The sequence below is a fragment of the Salvia splendens genome, chromosome 4 (genome assembly GCF_004379255.2).
Source record: "Salvia splendens isolate huo1 chromosome 4, SspV2, whole genome shotgun sequence".
Lineage (NCBI taxonomy): Eukaryota > Viridiplantae > Streptophyta > Magnoliopsida > Lamiales > Lamiaceae > Salvia > Salvia splendens.
The window spans coordinates 15,630,499-15,654,193 of record NC_056035.1 but is presented as its reverse complement, the minus strand read 5'-3'; the positions used below and the strand labels follow the sequence as shown (position 1 = coordinate 15,654,193).

Here is a 23,695-nt window from a genome sequence, read left to right as displayed (position 1 = left end):
GAATGGATAAACAGGTAAAAAATCGTAATTTTAAAAAGTCGAAAGCAAAAAGCATTAGAAAAGAAGAGCTGTTAATGTGTTGATAAAATCTTGAATCTTAATCCTTGTCTCCAGTTTTGAAGAGGTGTTGGGGAGGTCCTTGATATAGGTTTTCCATAAAGATGTTTAATTCAACGAACAAAATTAATGTCAGCCAAACAACAAAATGAATTTCAGGTTTACATATCAGTTGCTATGTTTTCAAACTTACATGTGGAGCCCAGAAATTTACATATGTGCATGCAAGACTCACATGTAATCTGCAATATATAATACATAGTCAAGCAAGATTCCAAGCAATGAGATACAAAATCAGAGCACTATCGTGACACCATAGTTAAAATGATAACCTAGGCAAGCAATTTGCGATACATAGACAAATAACTCGGCATATGATTCCAAGCAATATGTGATACGAAATCAAAGATAATCAAACAATCTACGATACACAGGCAAGCAAGCCTACAACGTGGCAGACTAAGATTGAATCTGCTCCTAAATTTAAGGGATCTCATTGGTGGTACATTGTTATTTTAATACAATCATATTTATGTTACATGTATAAAAGAATTTTTAAATAAAGATCATATGTTAATTTGTGCTACACTATCATATATTTTTGTTATATCTCTTATTTGACTATTATATGATCCACATCTAGTATCAATATACCTGAAAATGAGATGCACCAAACTTGTAGTCAAGTTATATCCACACAATTTGTGAATGACATACAGTACCATAATCCAAATAAAATGGTATATATTGAAAAAGAATTTAATGCAAAAAATGAGGTATATTTTGTTTAAAAAAACATTACCTCAAAACCACTAGTAATGCTGCATTATTTATACGCATCTACATATACCTATATTTTCCTCATTTTGTTCACGTCTCACTCAAACATGGACACACTTGTTTTCTTCGTCGGCGTCATAGGTAACACCATTAAATCTCTAAGAATTCCTTTTTTTTCACTTAGGATTATGAATTGATTGACATATGTATTTGAACTTTACATTTCAGGGAATGTAATCTCAGTTCTTATGCTTCTTTCTCCGGGGTAATCAGTTGAGTTACATAGTATAAATTAGTATATGAATAGATGTAATAAATGTATGGATAAATTGGTTGCAGGAAGACGTTTGTTCGAATAGTGAAGAAGAAATCGACAGAGGAATTCGAGAGCCTTCCATACATTTGCACGCTCCTCAACTGTGAGCTTTGGACTTACTATGGAATCATCAAGCCTGACAGCTATCTCGTTGCCACCATCAATGCTTTTGGAGTCGTGGCCGAGATCACATACATCGCCTTGTTCCTCATCTTCGCCCCCCCTAACTCTAACAAACGCCTTAACACAGCATTACTTGTGGGAATAGTGAATGTTGGATTTGTAGCATCAACCTTTTTAGTAACGTGTTTTGTTTTGGATGGAGAAGACTTGAGGATTGATAGCATCGGATTCCTAAGCGCAGCCCTTAACATCATCATGTACGCTTCACCTCTTTCTGCCCTCGTAAGTTCACATCTCAAATTAATCAATATACACATTCCATGTTAAGTAATTTATTGATGCAGAAAACAGTGGTGACAACAAAGAGTGCCGAGTTTATGCCCTTTCTTCTCACATTTTTTCTATTCTTGAATGGTGGGATTTGGACTTTCTACGCTTTTCTTGTGCAAGACTGGTTTCTTGGAGTAAGTCTTCTCTTCTACCTTTTTTTATCTTTAATTATTAAAGTATATATATACTAAACCTTTAATTAATTTGACGTACACGCAAATACATCTTCATGTGATAACTTAATCTACTACTACGCCTTAATTAATTTGACGTGCACAACAAAGTTTGTATGAGTTGTTTCATTCAAGTTGCGTGTTTTAGGAAAGTCTAATTAACATGTTTCATGGAGTGTATATATATATATATATACCCTATATACATATATATATATATATATAGAGAGAGAGAGAGAGAGAGGAGAGGTAGCTCAGGTAGGTATATATTCTAAAACCTTAGCGTACAAGTTGAAAATGTAACAATATAATCCAATCTTTGAACCCTCACAAAATTTCAGGACTATCTTTCCTTAATTAACTTTATGGTTTTTAATCCTTTCAAATTGTAAGAGTAATTGTTTGATAATTCGACACCATATAAGCAAATTGTAATTAACAATGAGTGGTGCAATTTGTCCACTTTAATGAAAGTGGCTTTTCCGTAGCATGGTGGGGTGCTGCATAAATGGCTGAGATTCTGCCGTACTAAAAACATCTGATATATAAAAAAAATCATTTGTCGGGAATTTAATGCAAAAATGAGGTATATTTTGTTTAAAAGAAATTACCAAAATTATAGAGTTTAATAGTTTTTTATAATACTGATAAATTATACTCCCTCCGTCCCAAGCTACTCGCACTTATTTCCTTTTTGGGCATCCCAAGTTACTTGCACTCTTTCCATTTTTAGTAAAAATGTTCACCTATAGCCGTCATTTTTTACTTTCCTATACACTCATTCCTTAATCTCCGTGCCGAAAAGAAAAGGGGCGAGTAGCCCAGGACGGAGGGAGTACTAACTATCAGTGGAGAGAGAAACCACAACTGATAATCGTTTGTCGTCAACGACGATTATTCAGTCGAGATATTTTATTAAAGAAATCACTACTTATCACTTGTCGGCTTGTAAATATTAGTACTATCATTACAAAGAAAGAATATATTGTTTTAATCACATTAATATGACGTGGGAAAACATATTCATATTAAAATACAAAACTTCACTACTTTCTTTTTTTCAACTAGAAAAAAATAGTTATTTTTTGTTGATTTAGTATATCTCTCTTAACATTAAGGGAGACATAAAAGAGAACAATATGAGAGCATTTGGTACATGAGATAGACAAGATTCATATGATAAATAAGATTGGATGTTAAAAAAATATTATGAGGACGTTTTGTATGATGAATGAGTTAAATAATATTCATATAATAACATAAGTAATTATTTACTTTTGTGTTTGGATTGATTGTGGTGTAGAATAACTTAAAAGATTATTAGTATGACTAAATTTTCACAACGCATAATATTCTTAAATTATGAATTGGGATGATTAATAATCACCCTGACTTTAGGGAGATGCAATAATCATCCGATTTAATGATTAGTACATACCTAGTTACCAAAATTTTAATAAAATTAAATTTATCTAAATTGATATGTCTATGTAAAATAGGAGTACCTTTATGACAGGAAACCTATTTTTCACTAACAAATACTAATCATGTTACAAATACTTTTTTTCTATCTCTTTTACTTTAAGTGTAAGTTGCCATCAACTACTCCATAAATTAGTAGGCCATTCTGCACATTAGCTGGTGAATGCAAAATTATTACAGGGAGTACATTATATGGACCCATAATAGTCTGTAGATGGAAAATCCACCTGTAGAGACTATAACATTTTGTCAGTTGTTCTTGGTAGCAGCACAGCTAGCATGATAAATGACCTTTTTCAAAGAGAGAGCAATCATACGATACCATCTTTCAAGGTCATAACCTTGAGGATCGTAAAGGGGATGCCATAATTATAGAATTATCATCCTAATAAGGGAAGGATAAATATATCAAAAGGTATTTTACTGATTTCTTATTGTTTTAAAATGGCCAGTCATCCTATGTCAATGGAGGCAAGCCCAAGAAAACGCCAAAGCATTGGCAGCAACGGGCGAATCCAGACCCAAGGAAATAGCCATAAAAATCAATAATTAATCAAACCTGGATATATCTTCCTTTCGATATTAAAATTATATTTCCATAATTAATTCCTTAGTATCTTATCGTCTAGTTTATCCAATACTTATAAACTTAGCCAATCATAAATAAAAACTTAAAAACAGAGGAGTAGAGGAAACTTACAAAATATATATTGCTAAACTTTTCCCGAAGGATATCTTACAAAAGAGTAAGGATGGAGGGATACGAGAGAGAGAGAGAGAGAGAGAGAGAGTTCTTATCTCAACACATGAGATCCTGATCTCTTCCTATCAAAAGACCTTATTTAAAGACAACAAAAGTCGGATTTCAAATCCGGATTTGAAATTTATAATTTTCCAGCTGACGTAAGGGCTGACGAAAGTGCTTGCACCCTTTATTCTTTCATCTTTCCACTTTGTTGGCTCCCATTTGCCTTATCTGGCGTTTTCTCGATCATCTTGATGAAGTTCTCAAAATTATCTTCTGTTGAGAAGCCTTCTTCTTCTTCGTATGGATCCTGAGCATCCCTAAAATTTTTATGCTCATCATTGTTTGGAGAGAGTTCTGGAGAATTAATATCTGTATCTCCTTCTTCGTTTTCATCTTCATCCATATGATCAATGTCTTTTCCAATACTAGCCATATATTTTGCTATAAGTTCCTTCTCATTCATTTTTGAGATATTCTTCCTCAAGAATTCTTCAAAAGGAGTAATGTCTTTTTTCAGAGATTTATTAACTCTCTTTTGTTCTTTATAAAAAGAAACTCTTTCTTTTATTAATTGAAGAGTCTGGAGACCTTGGATATCTCCTGACTTGTCCTTCTCCATCATTGTAGGCCAAAACCTAGTGGAGAACTGCCTTTTAAGGCACGGAACATTGTTATGATCAAAACCAATTTCTGGTTCCCATTTCCAGATCCACGGGATGCCAAACTCTGCATAAAAATGAAGAGTCTCCATATTATGGAAAAATCTATTTTGATTCTCTGCTTCTATTAATGCAGGAGAAACATGTTTCCATTTGAAAAATAAGGATTTAAATTCTTCTGGAAGTATTTTCTCAGAAGTTCCAAAGGTCTGCCACCAGTCATATATCCAGGTTGGCAGTCCTTGTTCATAGACTTTTGGGCAGATTTTAATCCACCACGAATGTTTATGATAAGGATTTTGGTAAAAGAAGGTTTTATAATAAGCTTCCTTTATATCCCAATAATTGAAGTTTATAACTTCTCTGCCACCATTATTATTCTTAATCTGACATTCTCTTTCTCTTAGGGTTCCAAAACCCCAATCTTCAGCTGTTATTATTTGCTTAATTATTATTCTGCTAAAATTATAAACTTTAGCCTCCTTATAAGTTTTGAAATGCCTGATCTCACAAGCTCCCATACTTGTCAGGAATTCTTCATAAAAAATTCTTTTTTTATAAGCAGGAGCAGCATATGATGTTGTATCCATATAACGCTGCATAAGCTTCCAAGGCTCTTTTTCCCATTTAAGGTCATGAGTTTCAAGGAAGATAATGATATCTTTGAAGGGAGAAGGAATATACTTTTCTTTCTCTTCTGATGAAGTTATTACCTCAGCATAGGATGTTGAACCTTGTACTTTATTAGCCCAAGATGATGAGGTTCCCTCACTATCCTTTTTTGAGTTCAGATATTCCTGAACTTTCTGAAGTAATTCTGGATTATCTTCCAGTTGGTCGATACCTGTGATATTTTCCCTAAAAAGTTTCTTATTACCATGCTGAATGATGGGGATTCCACCTCCTCTTCCTTTATAAAAGGAAGGGTATTGGCTCCTTTGGCCTCTTCCTCTGGGGAGCATAACTACAAAATGAAACGTTTTAGGTTAAACCAATGAGAATAATTATATTAATTTTTCTCTCACAATCTCTTATAAGTCTTCTGAGATTAAGAGTTTCCTCCAAGATAGGTCCGAGGGAAGTAGCCGGGCGCCACCTTCTAATATAATACCTTTCTCTATCAAGTTCTTCTATTCTAATCTTATAATTTAAAATCATATTTTGGAGATCACGTATCTCCTGGTTATAGCAAATCCTATATGGATTAACCATTAGTAATAAATTCTCTAGTTAGGAAATCGGGTAAATTATTGTCCGATCCTTTTTTATAAATAATTTCAAAATCAAAAGGAGCAAGTTGCGCTTGCCATCTAGCAAACATCTGCTTAGAAACACCGTGCTTAAAATCTTTATCAAACAGAAATTTTGCTGCCTGGCAATCTGTTTTTATTAAAAAACTCTTATTATATAAATCGTCTTGAAATTTCAAAACGCATTTAAGGATAGCCAGGATTTCTTTAACAACCGTAGCATAGTTCTTTTGACTATTATTATAATAGACCAACTCCCCCAGGATGTCCTTATTGAAGAACAGGAGTATACGATAAATAATTCTTATAATGGAAAAAATATTTATGAATGGAATATTGATGGTTATAACGATAGGCACATTCAAAATATTATCCATAGAATGCTCATGTATAGTACTGTGGCAAAAAATCTTGGTAATACTGATAGCCAAATTGCAAAAATGATAACAGCAGGCTTCACAGGTCAGTTAAAAGGTTGGTGGGATAATTATCTCACCGCATAAAATAGAAATATTATTCTTACCTCGGTAAAAACAGAAGACAATAATATTACAGAAAATTCTGTTTATACTCTTGTCATAAATATTATGGAACACTTTACAGGAAGATGATCTGATAATAGTGAGACTATTAGAACACTACTTCAAAATTTAAGATGCAAAACTCTTACTAATTTTAGATGGTATAAAGATACTTTTTTAAGTAGAGTTATGGAACTCCCAGAAAGTAATAGTGCTCATTGGAAGTCTAAATTCATAGATGGGTTACCTTATCTCTTTAATATAACCCATGGTATTAATAAAGGATTCGTTATCAATCAATTTATGAAAAGCTTTAAAATATCTAATTTCATTGTCTTCCTCTATTTGAAAAGATCTAGGAGGAGGAAAACTAGACCTAATATTTTCTCCCGTTTGGGAAAGAGTATAATTCCTTTCAATTGTAGAGATGTAATTTTTTACGTAAGTATTTATGAACCAAGGAACAAACGAAATTTCTAGATTAATTTCAGCAAGTTCTTTATAAAATTAATTTGGTTTTGTTTATTAATAATATTTGCTCATTGGAAGTCTAAATTCATAGATGGGTTACCTTATCTCTTTGCTGAAAGAGTAAGAACCCAATTAAGAAAAGGAAATATTAATATCAATTATGATAATTTTACTTATGGTAAATTAATAGGATTCTGTATCCAAGAAGGATTATCTCTTTGCAATGAGATAAAACTTGATAGACAAATTAAGAAAAATAATCTTAATGAGAAGAGACAATTAGGGCAATTTTGTGACCAATTTGGGGTAGAAAATATCCCTGTTACAAAAGAAAAAACTAAAAAAATATGATAAAAGAAAAGATTATAATGTTCCCACTAGAAAAACTCATAAAAGAAGAGAAAAAAGAGAAAAAAGGGAAACTTATAGAAAGAAAAAGAATATTCCTATAATATGTGATTTTTGTAAAAAACCAGGTCACTATGCTAGTAATTGTTGGATAAAAAATAAAAAAAATATAAAAAGAAAAATTAACAATCTTGAGATAGATAAAGATCTCAAAGATTCTATTATAGAAATTTTAGAACAAAAAGAAGAATTTAGTGATCAAAATTCCGATGAAGATATGACTTGTGAGGAAACGGAAAATATTTCTGTTTCAGATTCCAGTAATGATTCTTGTAAATGTGATAATCTTTACGAAATCATAGCCCAGTTTCAAGATGAAGCAGGAAGTAGTAGTAATATTAATGTCATAACTAGTAATGATATAACAGAACTTTTGAAAATAATAAAAGATGAGAAATTAAGACTTGAAATCTTTGATCAATTAAAAAACAAAGATTTAATTGAGAAAGATAACTATGATTCTGAACCTTATACTATGACTTATAATAATTCGGAGCCATATACTATGGCCGAAGTTAAAAGATTAATGAATCAAAAATACTCTAATAAACCAGTGGTAAAAGATTTAAATTCAGAAATAAATAACCTTAAAGAAGAAATTAAAGAATTAAGAAATAACTTAAGAATCCAAGATTTACGTATCTCAACAATTGAAAAAGGAAAAGAGGTTTCTACTACAAACAGCAACGATGAAGGGTTATTCCTTTCAAAACTTGAATTAATTACTTCTCAGAAATGGTTTATAAAGATTATCCTTCTTATTGATAATAACTATAAAAAAGAATTAATTGCTCTTGTTGATAGTGGAGCAGATCTTAATTGTATTCAGGAGGGTTTAATACCTACTAGATACTTTGAGAAGACCTCGCATAATTTATTCTCTGCTAATAATCAAAAAATGGAAATTAGTTATAAACTTCCTAAAGCCTTTATATGTAAAAATAAAGCTTGTATTCCTAATAGCTTTCTTTTAGTTAAGAATATATCCAACCAAATTATATTAGGAACTCCTTTCCTTAGGAAAATCTTACCTATCAGAGTTGATAACAAAGGAATAATAGGAAATTTCGGTAATATATCTTTAGAGTTTCCCTTCGTCACAGAACCTATTAGCAGAGTTCTGAATAATATTAGAGAAAATATTATTAATAAACAAAACCAAATTAATTTTATAAAACAAGAAAGAGGAGTTCCAAGGTTAGTTATCAACTATAAACCGCTTAATAAGGCCTTGAAATGGTTTAGATATCCGATGCCCAATAAAAAAGATTTATTAGATAGGCTTTTAAACGCTATTATATTTTCAAAATTTGATCTAAAATCTGGATATTGGCAGATTCAGATTGATAAAAGGGATGTTTATAAAACTGCTTTTAATGTTCCCTTTGGACAATTCGAGTGGAAGGTGATGCCTTTTGGTTTAAAAAACGCACCTTCAGAATTCCAAAAAATCATGAATGATATATTCAATCCTTACAGTGATTTTATCATCGTTTATATCGATGATATCTTAGTCTTTTCTAAAGACATCCAAACTCATTTTGAGCATCTTAGAATTTTTAAAAATCTTATTTTCAAATAATGGCCTTGTTATATCCAAATCTAAGATGAAATTGTTTCAAGTTTGTGTTAGATTTTTAGGTCATAATATTGAGAAAGGAAAAATAATTCCTATAGATAGAAGCATCGAGTTTGCGTCTAAATTTCCAGATGAAATAAGGGATAAAACTCAATTACAAAGGTTCCTAGGGAGTATTAATTATATTTCTCCTTATTATAAAAATCTTGCTCAGGATACAGCTATTCTTTATGAAAGGCTTAAGAAGGATCCTAAGCCCTGGAATAATAGTCATACAGAAGCTATTAAAAAAATAAAAGAAAAGGTTAAAAATATCCCTTGCCTCTTAATTGCCAATCCTGATTTGAAAAAAGTTATAGAAACCGATGCCTCAAATATAGGATATGGAGGTATCCTTAAACAAATTGATCCCAAAAATAAACAAGAATATCTTGTTAGATTTTATTCGGGAAAATGGAATAGTAGTCAAAAGAACTATGCTACGGTTGTTAAAAAAATCCTGGCTATCCTTAAATCGTTTTGAAATTTCAAGACGATTTATATAATAAGAGTTTTTTAATAAAAACAGATTGCCAGGCAGCAAAATTTCTGTTTGATAAAGATTTTAAGCACGATGTTTCTAAGCAGATGTTTGCTAGATGGCAAGCGCAACTTGCTCCTTTTGATTTTGAAATTATTTATAAAAAAGGATCGGACAATAATTTACCCGATTTCCTAACTAGAGAATTTATTACTAATGGTTAATCCATATAGGATTTGCTATAACCAGGAGATACGTGATCTCCAAAATATGATTTTAAATTATAAGATTAGAATAGAAGAACTTGATAGAGAAAGGTATTATATTAGAAGGTGGCGCCCGGCTACTTCCCTCGGACCTATCTTGGAGGAAACTCTTAATCTCAGAAGACTTATAAGAGATTGTGAGAGAAAAATTAATATAATTATTCTCATTGGTTTAACCTAAAACGTTTCATTTTGTAGTTATGCTCCCCAGAGGAAGAGGCCAAAGGAGCCAATACCCTTCCTTTTATAAAGGAAGAGGAGGTGGAATCCCCATCATTCAGCATGGTAATAAGAAACTTTTTAAGGAAAATATCACAGGTATCGACCAACTGGAAGATAATCCAGAATTACTTCAGAAAGTTCAGGAATATCTGAACTCAAAAAAGGATAGTGAGGGAACCTCATCATCTTGGGCTAATAAAGTACAAGGTTCAACATCCTATGCTGAGGTAATAACTTCATCAGAAGAGAAAGAAAAGTATATTCCTTCTCCCTTCAAAGATATCATTATCTTCCTTGAAACTCATGACCTTAAATGGGAAAAAGAGCCTTGGAAGCTTATGCAGCGTTATATGGATACAGCATCATATGCTGCTCCTGCTTATAAAAAAGAATTTTTTATGAAGAATTCCTGACAAGTATGGGAGCTTGTGAGATCAGGCATTTCAAAACTTATAAGGAGGCTAAAGTTTATAATTTTAGCAGAATAATAATTAAGCAAATAATAACAGCTGAAGATTGGGGTTTTGGAACCCTAAGAGAAAGAGAATGTCAGATTAAGAATAATAATGGTGGCAGAGAAGTTATAAACTTCAATTATTGGGATATAAAGGAAGCTTATTATAAAACCTTCTTTTACCAAAATCCTTATCATAAACATTCGTGGTGGATTAAAATCTGCCCAAAAGTCTATGAACAAGGACTGCCAACCTGGATATATGACTGGTGGCAGACCTTTGGAACTTCTGAGAAAATACTTCCAGAAGAATTTAAATCCTTATTTTTCAAATGGAAACAGGTTTCTCCTGCATTAATAGAAGCAGAGAATCAAAATAGATTTTTCCATAATATGGAGACTCTTCATTTTTATGCAGAGTTTGGCATCCCGTGGATCTGGAAATGGGAACCAGAAATTGGTTTTGATCATAACAATGTTCCGTGCCTTAAAAGGCAGTTCTCCACTAGGTTTTGGCCTACAATGATGGAGAAGGACAAGTCAGGAGATATCCAAGGTCTCCAGACTTTTCAATTAATAAAAGAAAGAGTTTCTTTTTATAAAGAACAAAAGAGAGTTAATAAATCTCTGAAAAAAGACATTACTCCTTTTGAAGAATTCTTGAGGAAGAATATCTCAAAAATGAATGAGAAGGAACTTATAGCAAAATATATGGCTAGTATTGGAAAAGACATTGATCATATGGATGAAGATGAAAACGAAGAAGGAGATACAGATATTAATTCTCCAGAACTCTCTCCAAACAATGATGAGCATAAAAATTTTAGGGATGCTCAGGATCCATACGAAGAAGAAGAAGGCTTCTCAACAGAAGATAATTTTGAGAACTTCATCAAGATGATCGAGAAAACGCCAGATAAGGCAAATGGGAGCTAACAAAGTGGAAAGATGAAAGAATAAAGGGTGCAAGCACTTTCGTCAGCCCTTACGTCAGCTGGAAAATTATAAATTTCAAATCCGGATTTGAAATCCGACTTTTGTTGTCTTTAAATAAGGTCTTTTGATAGGAAGAGATCAGGATCTCATGTGTTGAGATAAGAACTCTCTCTCTCTCTCTCTCTCTCTCTCTTATCCCTCCATCCTTACTCTTTTGTAAGATATCATTCGGGAAAAGTTTAGCAATATATATTTTGTAAGTTTCCTCTACTCCTCTGTTTTTAAGTTTTTATTTATGATTGGCTAAGTTTATAAGTATTGGATAAACTAGACGATAAGATACTAAGGAATTAATTATGGAAATATAATTTTAATATCGAAAGGAAGATATATCCAGGTTTGATTAATTATTGATTTTTATGGCTATTTCCTTGGGTCTGGATTCGCCCGTTGCTGCCAATGCTTTGGCGTTTTTCTTGGGCTTGCCTCCATTGACATAGGATGACTGGCCATTTTAAAACAATAAGAAATCAGTAAAATACCTTTTGATATATTTCTCCTTCCCTTATTAGGATGATAATTCTATAATTATGGCATCCCCTTTACGATCCTCAAGGTTATGACCTTGAAAGATGGTATCAGAGAGCAATCATACAATACAAGTACTACTATGTGTTGCATCATATTGACAAACAAAGTTGGGCCTTCAATTGTAGTATCACTATCCAGGTTATTCAGGATCAACCATTTTGCTGACACTTAAATTTGAAATTAAATTTAAATGTGCACATTCAAAATATTAATAAGTGGCGTATTGATATTTTTCAGAGAAGTCTGCTTTGTAGTACACCATATTATGATACAGGCTTTTTGCATTTATTCTATTTATCCATCCTTTCTACTCACTATGGTGGGTATTAATTGAATGAGTCTCTTGTTAGAAAATTAGAATGGAATTTATCAATTTTTCTGTTTGTGAAATATGCAGGTTCCAAATTCAATTGGATTTGTGTTGGGAGCTCTGCAGCTGCTGCTTTATGCCATTTACAGAAACCCTACAAATTCAGATGAATTTGAAACTAATCAAATTTCTCAAACAGAATCCCTCCTTCCACGTTCTTCCATCTGTTGACTTGCACTTCATATCTCTAATTTGTATGAGAGATTAAATTTTAGAGTCCCATTTTAATTTGTTGCATATTTGCTATACATTTTGTGATTGTAAGACCGAGCATATACCAACAAAGACACATTTTTATTTGATTGAAGATATTTTATTTTATGGGGGCAGACGATTCCCAAACTATTATCATTTTTATGAACAACCATTATGAGTTGACGAGAGGCAAAATTGAAAGGGAATAAAAGTTCACCACTGTTGTTTAACACTAAATACAGAAAATATATATACTACTCTCAGTTTAGAGAACATAAACTTGCTGTTGCTGCATTGATGATCATCAGACTACCATACAAAGAGCCATAGCTGAAGTCAGAATGGATGTACAAATGATGCTAGAAATCACATTAATATATTAAATGAGTTGGTGTAGCTACCCAAATGTAAACAAGCACAGTGCTTGCTTTAAATATCCCACACCTAAGAGGGTTCTAATCCATAAAGGGGAAACAGCTTGCTTCTCTTTTGCCTGATAATCCTTTCCTAATGGATTCTCCTCAACTTCACAGCTTCCAAGTTTTCTAAGCTATGGGTATCAAACACTCTCTACGAGACAGCTTATGAACAAAGAAATGCAAGCCACCCATTCACTGAAACAAACTTGTAAATATACTTCGTTGTGCATCAGGACCCTCCAATTTTAGGGGGCTGCCAATCAAGATGCCGAAAGAAATTATCAAAATTTAAACCTTCAAGACCAATTTTGGGGAGATATGTAGGAAGAAGAGGAATCATCGTACCTTTTTTAAAGGCACCTTTGGATTGACTAACAAGGGTTTCAATATCTCAAAGGAACACACTAGTGATTCATCCACACTTAAAAGAGCACCTACGTTGTCAAACTCTCCACCATAATTTGGAGCCGAGAATATGGTAACTAGTCTTCTTTTGGCAAAGAATTCATACCCATCCTCCACCACCTGCATTTACCATTTAGCATGTGGTAAATCTTCATTCTAAAACAGCAGCATGACACAGAAATTCTAAGCTATACGTTAAGCTTCCAGTAGCTATCGAATCAATGATCTAGTATTGAGACATTAGCCAAACACTCAACAAGATCCAAAGAAAAGAGAATAAGCATTAAGATCCAATTATGAGCACATGTACATAATTGTAATAATAGGCAAACCACGATGTTCCATTGCATATTTTTCATACTGAGATCTTCAGTCCATCTCACACTCCAACTAACAGATAATATATACTCCCTCCGTCCATGAAATGTTGTCCAGTTTTTCCATTTTGGTCCGTCCGTGAAATGTTGTCCACTTTGTTTTTTTTTCTATTTTTGGTAAATAGTCCCCACTTTCCACTAATTTTTTACACTCACATTCTATTATAAAACTAATATATAAATGTGGGACCCTCGTTCCACAAACATTTTCAACTCACTTTTATTTACATTTCTTAAAACTCGTGCCAAGTCAAACTTGGACAATATTTCATGGACGGAGGGAGTACATCTCTTCAAAATAAAAAAATATTTCCATTTTAGCCCGTCTTTTAAAATTAGAAACTTTCTATTTTAAGAATTTTTTCTCTCTAATGAGGTGAGACTCTCACTAACAATACTTCAATCGCTTTTTCTTTCTATATGTCTCTTACTTACCAATTGTGCATTAACGCCCGTGTAGTTTCAAAAGTTTCTATTTTTAAAAGACAGAGGTAGTATAAGAATCACGAGAAAAATAGCCTGAAAGTTAAAGAAGATAGTCCTATACCTGATGGCCACGGCAAATGAGGTCCAAATCATTTTTTTGCAAGAATTCTGCAACCACATCTGCCCCAAAAACGCTTGAGACACCTCTATCACTATCGGTCCAACCACGTACCCTAGGATCAGGATCAGACCAAAGCAAATCACAGAGGAGACCACTATCTGGAATGTCAGTCGGCCTAGTAATCTCATTAATCTGGTCCAATTGTTTGAGCTCAGGAGAAAGTCCCCCATGCATGCAAAGTATCTTTTCATCTATGACGGCAGAAACAGGCAAGCAATTAAAGCACTCGGTAAATATCTTCCAGAGCCGAACATTGAACCGCCTCTTACATTCATCATAAAATCCATAAATACGGTTGATCTTGGCATCTTCATGGTTTCCCCTTAAAAGGTAGACACTATCTGGATACCTAACCTTGTAAGCCAGCAATAAACATATTGTTTCCAAACTCTGCTTACCTCGATCAACATAATCTCCTAGAAATAAGTAATTTGCGACAGGAGGGTACCCACCAAACTCGAAGAGCCTTAATAGGTCCTGGTACTGGCCATGTATGTCTCCTGTAAGAGAGCTATTTCATTTACCAGCACAAAGCAAAGTTGAGAAGCAATGAGCAACAACTAGTGTGGCAACTGTAAGCACATAATGATTGAAGAGTGCACTGCTAATATTATTCAAGCAACAAAGAGTGACAATGTGACATACACATATTGCATGAGAGGAAGGCTCAAACACGGAGAGCTACACAAACCAAGTTGCCTAAAGCAGCCTGTACTATAGGGAGTTATACCGGGATTTAATTTGTAGTCAAAGACGAGCAATACTCCGAAAAGGTCATTCCTTGACACTAACACATTGGCGTCAGCAATGTCCCACTTCTGTGGAGCTCCATCTCCCAGTAGAATAGGTCCTACTAGTGATAGCAACTTTACATTTATTCTAGTTTTACAAAGAAAATTAAAGCGTCTATACCTGGTAATTAACTCATATCCTCCTAAATCAAATGTAAGAGATCACAGTAACGTAATCATGGGACTAACTTCAAAACATATTTTTAACTTGATTTACTCCCAAACTAGGCTATGGATAGGCTGATAGGCATATCAACATTACAGGATTCACATAGATCCACAAATTGATACAGACCTCACGAGACTTAAACTGCTAAAAGAAGCAGAATCTAGATATTGACGAATTAGCATCTGATTTTTCCCCAACTTATATGCACTTCATGATTTAGTGATCTTATAAGTTGCAAAGTGATTTTCACAGTTGTACCAACATCCTCAAGACCATTAACCATGCAGAAGCTGACAAGGAAACAAACTTGAATCTTTATAACTGCATATAAATTATCCCAAATCATCATGATAACCAGCAATAGCTAGTCAATATATTTCTATAAGAAACTAAATTACCTTAAATTAGCGTTTCATTACTTAAAAAGCTAGGTCATAGTACAATTAATCCATACTCAAACGTCCAGCATGTCAATAAAAAATATAAACAAATCCAGCAGTAATGAATTCATCAAGCACCAAAAACCCCAAAATTCCACTGTCAAAAATTCGGGAGACCTAAACTGAATTCAATGCCACGTATGTGCAAAATTTGATCATATAGAATGGGCGAAAAACAGGAAGTGAGAGAGAGAGACCGCAGATCCTAATAGGGGAACGGAGTTGGAGGAGGTTGGGCTCGGAGATGAAAATTTGACGAGCGTTGACGCAGAGCTGGCGGATCTCGGCCTCGGAAAGCTGCACCTGTTTCCCTCCTTTGCCTTCCAACAGCCGGCGTATTATGTCATCCAACACCCCCTTATCCATATTTCCTTCAATTGTCATCATTTTTGGTTTCTTTTCTTAGAATTCGATTCAATTTCACTCAGACAGGCGCAGGAACGAAAAGGGTTATCACCAAAATTTCAAATTGATGGAGTATGAAGGAGAGAGGAATTGGTTTGATGCACAATCGAAAAGTGAATTTGATATTTTTTGGTCAATTTGGGCATTGACATTTTTGTATGATTGATGAGTGCTCGACCGGATTATCTAAGGGCATCCACAACCGTGCTCTTGCCAGCGAGCATGGTTGAGGGCTCGGACCCACTTTTTCTGTCTGCTCTCTGGCAAGAGTACAACACCAACACATGTGCTCTTCCGCAGGGACGAGCACAATTCAATTTAAAATTTAATTAAACAATAACATTTCCATAATATTAAAATTCATTAAAAAAACCTAAATAATATTACAAATGACAAATAAAATAAAATCGACATAATTAAAATCCTAAAAATTAAAAATTACATAATTAAAATACTAAAAATTAAAAATTACATAATTAGACTCCTAAAAATTAAAAATTATATAATTAAAATCCTAAAATTTGAGATTGAGAGAATTGTTTGGTATAGTGTCATTTTTTTGTGTTTGAAATGAGACTATTTATAGATGAAAGTATGAATTTTGGGGTAAAAATAATGAAAAAAATTAAATTAAAAGTGTGGAAAAAATGGATATATTTTATTAGGTAGTGGGAAAATATTTTTTTATTAATTTGGAATTTTTCAGATTTTTTCAATTTTTTTAAAAAAATAATAAAAAATGATAAATCAATGGGTCAATCAGAGCATGCCACGTCGACGCCTCGTGCTCTTGCCGTTGGCACTGACGTGCTCTTAGCTAAGAGCACGTCCGTGCCAGCGGCGGAGCTCGTCCTTGTCAGCGGCACGGACGGACGGACGGACGTCGTCTGTCCACCGTTGTGGATGCTCTAATGTTGCAATTTCATTTTTTAAGCGTGTCTACCTTTTTTCAGTTTTGTTTTTAAATTATGTAGACTTATTTCGAAGTAAAAAAATATAAACTCTTTCTTTTTTCTATATTAATATAAATAATAGTGAGTTATATTTTTGCAAGGGTGGAAAGTGGGGCGTATGAAAAAATAGTATAGTACTAAGTACTACATTAAAAAAAGAAAAAAGAATATGCAATGGTCAATGAAATTGGAATGAGTAGGGTAAGAAAGAGTCTAAAGTATTTGCGTGAGATATAATCTACACATATATAACTCGCATGAATAAAATATAGTAGAATAATTTAATATACTCTATTTTGTGAAACATTTCAAAGTTGCATATTGTAAAAATTGTATGCGCTATTTTTTTTGACAATTGGAATATTTTTTTAGTTTAATATTTTGATTCTTATAAATTACTCCCTCAGTCCGCGAAAATATTATCCATTTTTACGATTTCGGTCCGTCCGTGAAATGTTGTCCACTTTGTTTTTTTCATTTTTGGTAAATGGACCACATTTTCCAGTAACTCATTACACTCATATTTTATTATAAAACTAATATATAAATATGTGTTTACATTCCACTAACTTTTTCTACTCACTTTTCTTTACATTTCTTAAAATTCGTGCTGAATCAGGCATGAACAACATTTTGCGGACGAGGGAGTAGTAGTATAGCATATTAGCATTACATTGTTAGTGGATATGTTTTAAATTGCATGGTTTTAGGGGAGGAGAGATAGGAGAAAGAGAAATTATCATTTAATAATGGCGTTGGAAGAAAAAGTGATAAGAGAGAATATTAATTATAAAAGTATACAAATGTTATTGACGATGTCGTGATTTCATCAACGTCGTTATTTAGGCCATCCACAATAGGAATAGCCCAGCAATAATCCAGCCATAGCCCAGCCACTGTCACATCAGCAGCACTAAAAATCCTCCTGCCACATCATCAAAACAAGCAAATAGCCCAGCAATAGCCCAGTCATAGCCTAGCCACTAATATCCACATCACTATTAACAAATATATACAAAATGAAATAATTAACAATCACACAATATGCGAAATTTAATTTACGAGACATATACGGGAAAAGTTTAATAATACTATTAAAATTTAAAAAGTACAATAATTTAAAAAGTACATTAATTAAAAAAAAATACAATAATAAAAAAAGTACATAAATTTTAAAAAAAATACAATAATAAAAAGGAGTGACAATTCACTCCTCGTCTCCGTCGTCGCAGCCTCCGTCGCTGTCGCCTCCGTCGCCACCATCGCCATCGCCACCATCGCCGCCGCCACCACCGCCGCCGCTGCCGCCGTCCTCCCTCCGTATCGCCTCCAACTCATCCTGCAGGCTCATGAGCAAGGTTTGAAGCACGCTCTTCTCCACGGGATCCGTCGCCACCCGCCATTCGGCCATCGTCTTGATCAACTGAGCGCGCGTTTGGGCGCGAGCGAAGAATTTGAGTTCCCGGGTGGAGTGGCCAAGGGGGGATGCCGACTGGACCTCCTGGGAAGCCCCGGCGTTCCCCCTCGCCGCCTGCTGAGCGCGCTTGCGCCCAATCGGTCGAGGTCGGCCACCGACCGACCGCGGCGTGGGGAACTCCTGCGTCGTCTCGGGGAGGTCGTGGGAACCACCGCTGCTGCCGCTGTAATCGCCGGTGTAGTTCAGTCGTTGCTTCTTCGGCCAGCCAGCGTCGACACCTACTCGAAACTTCTCGGACTCGCTCAGTACAATATAGCAGTTCCAGTAGGTGAAGTCCTTGTATAGCCCCTTCACTGGGAAGGCTTTCTCCGCTATTCTCCTGCAGTCATCCTCCGTTTGGCCACTGCTCATCATGCGGAGTGCGTTGGTGTACAAACCCGAAAATCGGGAGACCGCCGCCCTGATTCGGTTCCAGCCCTTCCGGCAATCCTCCCCGTTGCGGGTCCTCCCCTTCGGGCAAAATCTCTTGTAGGCTGCTGCTATCTTGCCCCACATGTTGACGATCCTCTGCTCGTTCGAAACGAGAGGATCGTCGCAAACACTCACCCACGCCTTGCTGAGGGCGACGTTCTCGTCGTCCGTCCACCTCCTCCGTACCTCCTCCTCACCCGGTTGCGACGACTCGCCGACCTTCTTCTTGCCCTTCTTCTTTGGGGCGCCACGCCCCGGCCCTGCCCCCCCCTTGACCTACAGTCACCGGAGCTCCGAGAGTATCAAACCTCAAGTCATCTAAGGAGAAACTATCAAACCCCAAGGGCGTTTGGGTCGATGTGTGCGAAGACCCAGTCGAAAAATCAAAACTGGGGCGATAGACATCCCCCGCCGTCGCTGGGGACCCCCCAGGAGTCCACTGTGTAGCCGGTACGACCCCCGGAGTCCGCTGTGTCGCCGGTGGCCCCCCGGGCATCATCTGCATCCCCGGTGCCCATCCCGTTGGGGTCGGAATACTTGGTGCCCAGCCCGGTATCGGCGGACTCCCCCCGGCGGACTCCCCCCCGTTGGGGCCCTGGGCATCATCTGCTGCTACGGGTACATGCTGTAGTACCTGGGCACCTGTCCCCATCCACTTCCCACAGGGATCGCCGGAGTTTGTGACCCGCTACTTCCGGAACTAGGCTCGTTGTTGAGATCCATTTACCGTTGTTGATCTTGAACATAAATTAAGATAGAGAGAATACTCGTTAAAACAAGTGGTGCGAATGAAAATGACGAACAAAGCGCGTATATATAGTGTTTCGAAAAAAAAAATTATTTTTTCGCGCTAGGCGGTGCGCTGGCCGATCCGGGCGCTGCAATAGCGCCGAACGGACCGCCCAGCGCCACGCGACCGCCCAGCGCTGCGCGGTTTCTCTCTCCAATCGCCCGCTGGGCGGCTGCAATAGATCGCCCAGCGAACCGCCCAGCGCCGGCGCTCGGCTGGGCGGTCGCTGGGCGCCTATTGTGGATGGCCTTATATCTCAAAGTAAAAGGCTTATTTTGATTTTATAACGAATCAAGGAGAATAATAGAGCAATAAATTAATTAATTAGGATTTTAATGTACGTATTTGTTTATTTCTTGTTGTGGGAACTTTTTATGTTGGAGTAATGTCATGAAATGCAATTTAGATTATAAATCTGGCAGTGCAAATTAAACATAGTATTCATCATTTTAAGAAGCAAGAAGTATTACAAATTTTCACACATTCTTATACATTTGGCACACTAAATATTTGAATGATAATCTAAATACAAATTTAAGAGCACCCGCAACGCGTCGCGCGGGTGTCTCGTATCTCGTCCCTCCAAGACGAGACGGCAGCGAGACGAGTTGCAGTCCCGTCTCGTCCCGGTCTCGCCGAGACGCCCGTCCCACCGAGACAGCTGGCGCGCCAGCTCGCCACGCGCCCGCGCGACGTGGCGCGTGCTGGCTCTAGGCGTGACGCCCACTCGCCGGCCCGCGAGTGGGTTTGGTTACGCTGACGCAATAAATCATTTTTTTTAAATTCAAATTTAATAAAAAATAAAAATAAAAATTCAAACGGTAATGTTACCATTTATTTATTTTTTTTTTCTTTTTTACTCTATAAATACTCATATTTCATCCTTATTATACACACAAACACACATCTATTCTTCCCAAATCATCTTCATTTCCTCTCCAATTTTCATCTAACCTCTCCAATTTTCATCAAAAAATGTCCGGCGACAGAAACTCTGGCGGCTCCGGTGGGTTTGACATCAACGTGTTTGGCGACTGGGGGGCATGTACAATGTTTTGGGTGGTTCCGGTTCCGGTTCGTCGACGCCATGCACCCAAGGCTCGTCGACGTCGGCGGGGTACCAACCACCCCATTTTGATGTGGATGCATACGCTCGTCCCTCCGCCCCGAGGTATTCGCTGGGATTATCCCAAATTAGGGAGGATTATCCGGATGAACCCAATCCGGAAGGAGGAAGAGGCAGTGGAAGCTCCAGGGCATTCGACGCCGTGGAGGAGGAGGAGGAGGAGGCCGAGGAGGAAGAGGATGTAGGCCTGTCATCCGTACAGCCGCAAGGACACGATGGCTCTGTACAACGCCTGGATCAGCGTCTCGTACGATCTCATCGTCGGGAATCAACAATCCCGGAAGTGCTTTTGGGAAAAGGTCACCGAGGCCTACAGCGAGATTAAGCCGAAGGGGTCCCGCCGCCGCACATTGAAGATGCTCCGAAGTCATTTTGACCGAGTCGACAGAGAGGTCAAAAAATTCTGCGGCATCTACAAGAATGAAGCGGCTCATTACCAAAGCGGTGCCACTGGAGCCGACATTCTGAGATCGGCTTTGCGAGTCTATTTCGACGACAACGACAAAGAATTCAAACATGTCAATGTTTGGGAGGCCGTCAAAGACGTCGAAAGGTGGGCCAGCGGTGTCCAGTCCAGCACGGGCTCGACCTCGAAACGCACGAAGCACACGGCGGGTGGCCAATACTCGTCTAGTGGGGGCGGTTCAGGCAGCGCCGCACAAGAGGTTGTCTCGCAGGAGGTTGAGGGAACGACAGACGATGCAGGGGGGTCGAGACGAATCAAGGGACCAAGGCGGCGAAGGCGACTAGAGGGAGGAGGGGCCAAGACGAATCAAGCCAGGTGGGTTTCCCAAGGGCCGCCCTCCTCCTAATGTCCATGTACTTCACCGCCACGATGGCGGACACTTCCCGGATGACGCCCACCCAGTATCAAGCCCATCATGCCGGCATTGTGTATCTGGCGGGACAACTTGGTATTCCGCCTCCATTCGGTGCACCGCCACCGCCTTCGGGGGATGATTCGCCGGCGGAGTAGTTTTTATAATTTCTATAAATTTGTATTTTAAATTATGTCTTTTTTTTTTATTTTTTTTTGCCACGAATTTAATTATGTATATTTTTAAGATTTTAAGTTGTAATTTTATTTTATTTAATGAAGTGTCTTTTTATTAATTGAATTTGTTGGAAATAAAAATAAAAAATGAAATTAAATGAATAGTTAAGGGATGAGATGCTTAAGAGACGGATAAGATATGGAGGGTTGCAGGTGCTGTCTCTTAGTTAAGAGATGGAGTGAAAAGTACAGTAGGGCCCATTAATAGTTAAGAGATGAGACGGTTAAGAGACGGATAAGAGACAGCGTTACGAATGGCCTAATTTTCTAATTACAATGCCTAAAATCAGCCTACACCACAACATTAAAAATTAGGTCAATATTTAGGGAATACTCCAATAAAATTTTAAATAATCGTGGATAGTTATAATAATTGGATAAAAATAACTTAATTTTGTTTGACAATCAGTTTTTTATGGCTTCATAGAAGAAGCAAAAAATGAACCAATTTCATAAGTTAGGAATACGAAAGTATCTAGTAGTATATACTATTACTTCATTCGTCCGCTATTAAGAGTATTTGTTTGTTATTTTAGTCCGTCTGTCATTAGAGTTCTTAGTTCACTATTATTATGAATAGATAGACCTTACTTTCCATTAACTCATTTAATTCATATTATATTAATATAAAATTAAGAGTAATGTCAAATTTGGTCGTAACATATGACTAAAATACGAATTTTGTCCAAAACATTCACTTCTAAAAAAATAGGTCCATAACAAATGAAATTCTCGTTCAAGTGATTCTTTTTTTACTGTTCCGTAAAAAAACAAACGGTCACGCCACTATGCAATTAGCATTGATCGTTAGTTTTTTTACAGAATCGTAAAAAAATGACTACTTCGACGACATTTTCAATTTTTATGGACCTATTTTTCAAAAAGTGAATGTTTTGGACCAAATTCATATTTTGATTATATACAGAACCTTTACTCTAAAATTAATATATAAAAATAGATTACATATATTATTATCTATTTTAAATGGAATAGTGTTAAATGGCCACATTATAGCCCACCGTAAACTTAAAATATTAATAAAAAAATTATTCATTTATTGCTGATTCACTTTATTTTATTTCATCTAAAAAATAATAATTTATTTTTTAATATATTATCCTTCAACATTAACACTCCAGTAAATAACAAAGAGAAATGTAGTAATGTACCATCTTTTCAATTCTTTTATGTTGATTTCGTATCACTTTTTGTATTTTTATTCTTTATTTTTGCATTATTATTTTAATTTTGTGTAAAATTAATTTTAAAGTTATAATATAAATATATAATGATATTATAACTCAATTGTTACTAATAATTTTTGTTCTCCTTTATATAAAATAAGTCAATTATTAATAATTAGTATTTACATAATTATAACAAAAAATATATAAATATTATACTAGTATACAATGCATTTATATAAAAAAGTAATTCAGATTTTTAGAGGGGACAATGTTTCAATATTAAAAGTATACACAGAAAATATCTTATTCTGGAAACATAAATTAGACAATTGGAAATTACTTAATTGAATCCATTAAATAAATTAAAATCCTAGATAATTTATAAAGCTAAGTTATGACAAAGACGCATATAGTTTATAATCAGTTTAATATATTAAAAAATTCAATTAATGGAAAATGAGTAGTATACATTATTATTTGAAATTAATACTACTGTATTATGTAAAAATAAAATATTACTATTATAAAACTCAAATAAACGTTAGAGAAGTCTATCACTGGGCACCAGCTACCAAAACTCATCCATTAAGCTCAATTTCATCCCTCATTTCTTACAAGTAAATAAAATTCTAC

At 35.7% G+C, this 23,695-nt stretch overlaps 3 protein-coding genes across 4 annotated transcripts; 1 reads left to right on the top strand and 2 right to left on the bottom strand.

Annotated features, from left to right (window-relative positions):
* The first annotated feature begins 856 nt into the window (after positions 1-856).
* On the top strand, positions 857-12,620 carry LOC121798816 (bidirectional sugar transporter SWEET17-like). The gene is made up of 5 exons (XM_042198019.1): positions 857-978; positions 1,066-1,102; positions 1,177-1,558; positions 1,621-1,740; positions 12,284-12,620. The coding sequence occupies exons 1-5, from the start codon at positions 876-878 to the stop codon at positions 12,425-12,427; spliced, it is 786 nt and encodes a 261-aa protein (XP_042053953.1). The 5' UTR covers positions 857-875; the 3' UTR covers positions 12,428-12,620.
* Positions 1,747-7,300, bottom strand: LOC121798813. Its single transcript, XM_042198016.1, has 2 exons — positions 7,011-7,300; positions 1,747-6,686 (listed from the first exon to the last, which is right to left on the bottom strand). Exon 2 carries the CDS (start codon positions 5,628-5,630, stop codon positions 4,194-4,196), a length of 1,437 nt encoding a protein of 478 aa, XP_042053950.1. The 5' UTR covers positions 5,631-6,686; positions 7,011-7,300; the 3' UTR covers positions 1,747-4,193.
* Positions 12,621-12,715: 95 nt separating the features above from the next.
* LOC121798814 (serine/threonine-protein phosphatase PP1 isozyme 9-like) lies at positions 12,716-16,217 on the bottom strand. Of its 2 annotated transcripts, XM_042198018.1 has the most exons (5): positions 15,857-16,217; positions 14,529-14,759; positions 14,200-14,450; positions 13,216-13,395; positions 12,716-13,123 (listed from the first exon to the last, which is right to left on the bottom strand). In XM_042198018.1, exons 1-5 carry the CDS (start codon positions 16,044-16,046, stop codon positions 13,100-13,102), a joined length of 876 nt encoding a protein of 291 aa, XP_042053952.1. In that variant the 5' UTR covers positions 16,047-16,217; the 3' UTR covers positions 12,716-13,099. The 2 variants fall into 2 exon arrangements, with proteins under 2 accessions (XP_042053952.1, XP_042053951.1); XM_042198017.1 differs by having other exon boundaries at positions 14,200-14,759; positions 15,857-16,216.
* Positions 16,218-23,695: the final 7,478 nt, after the last annotated feature.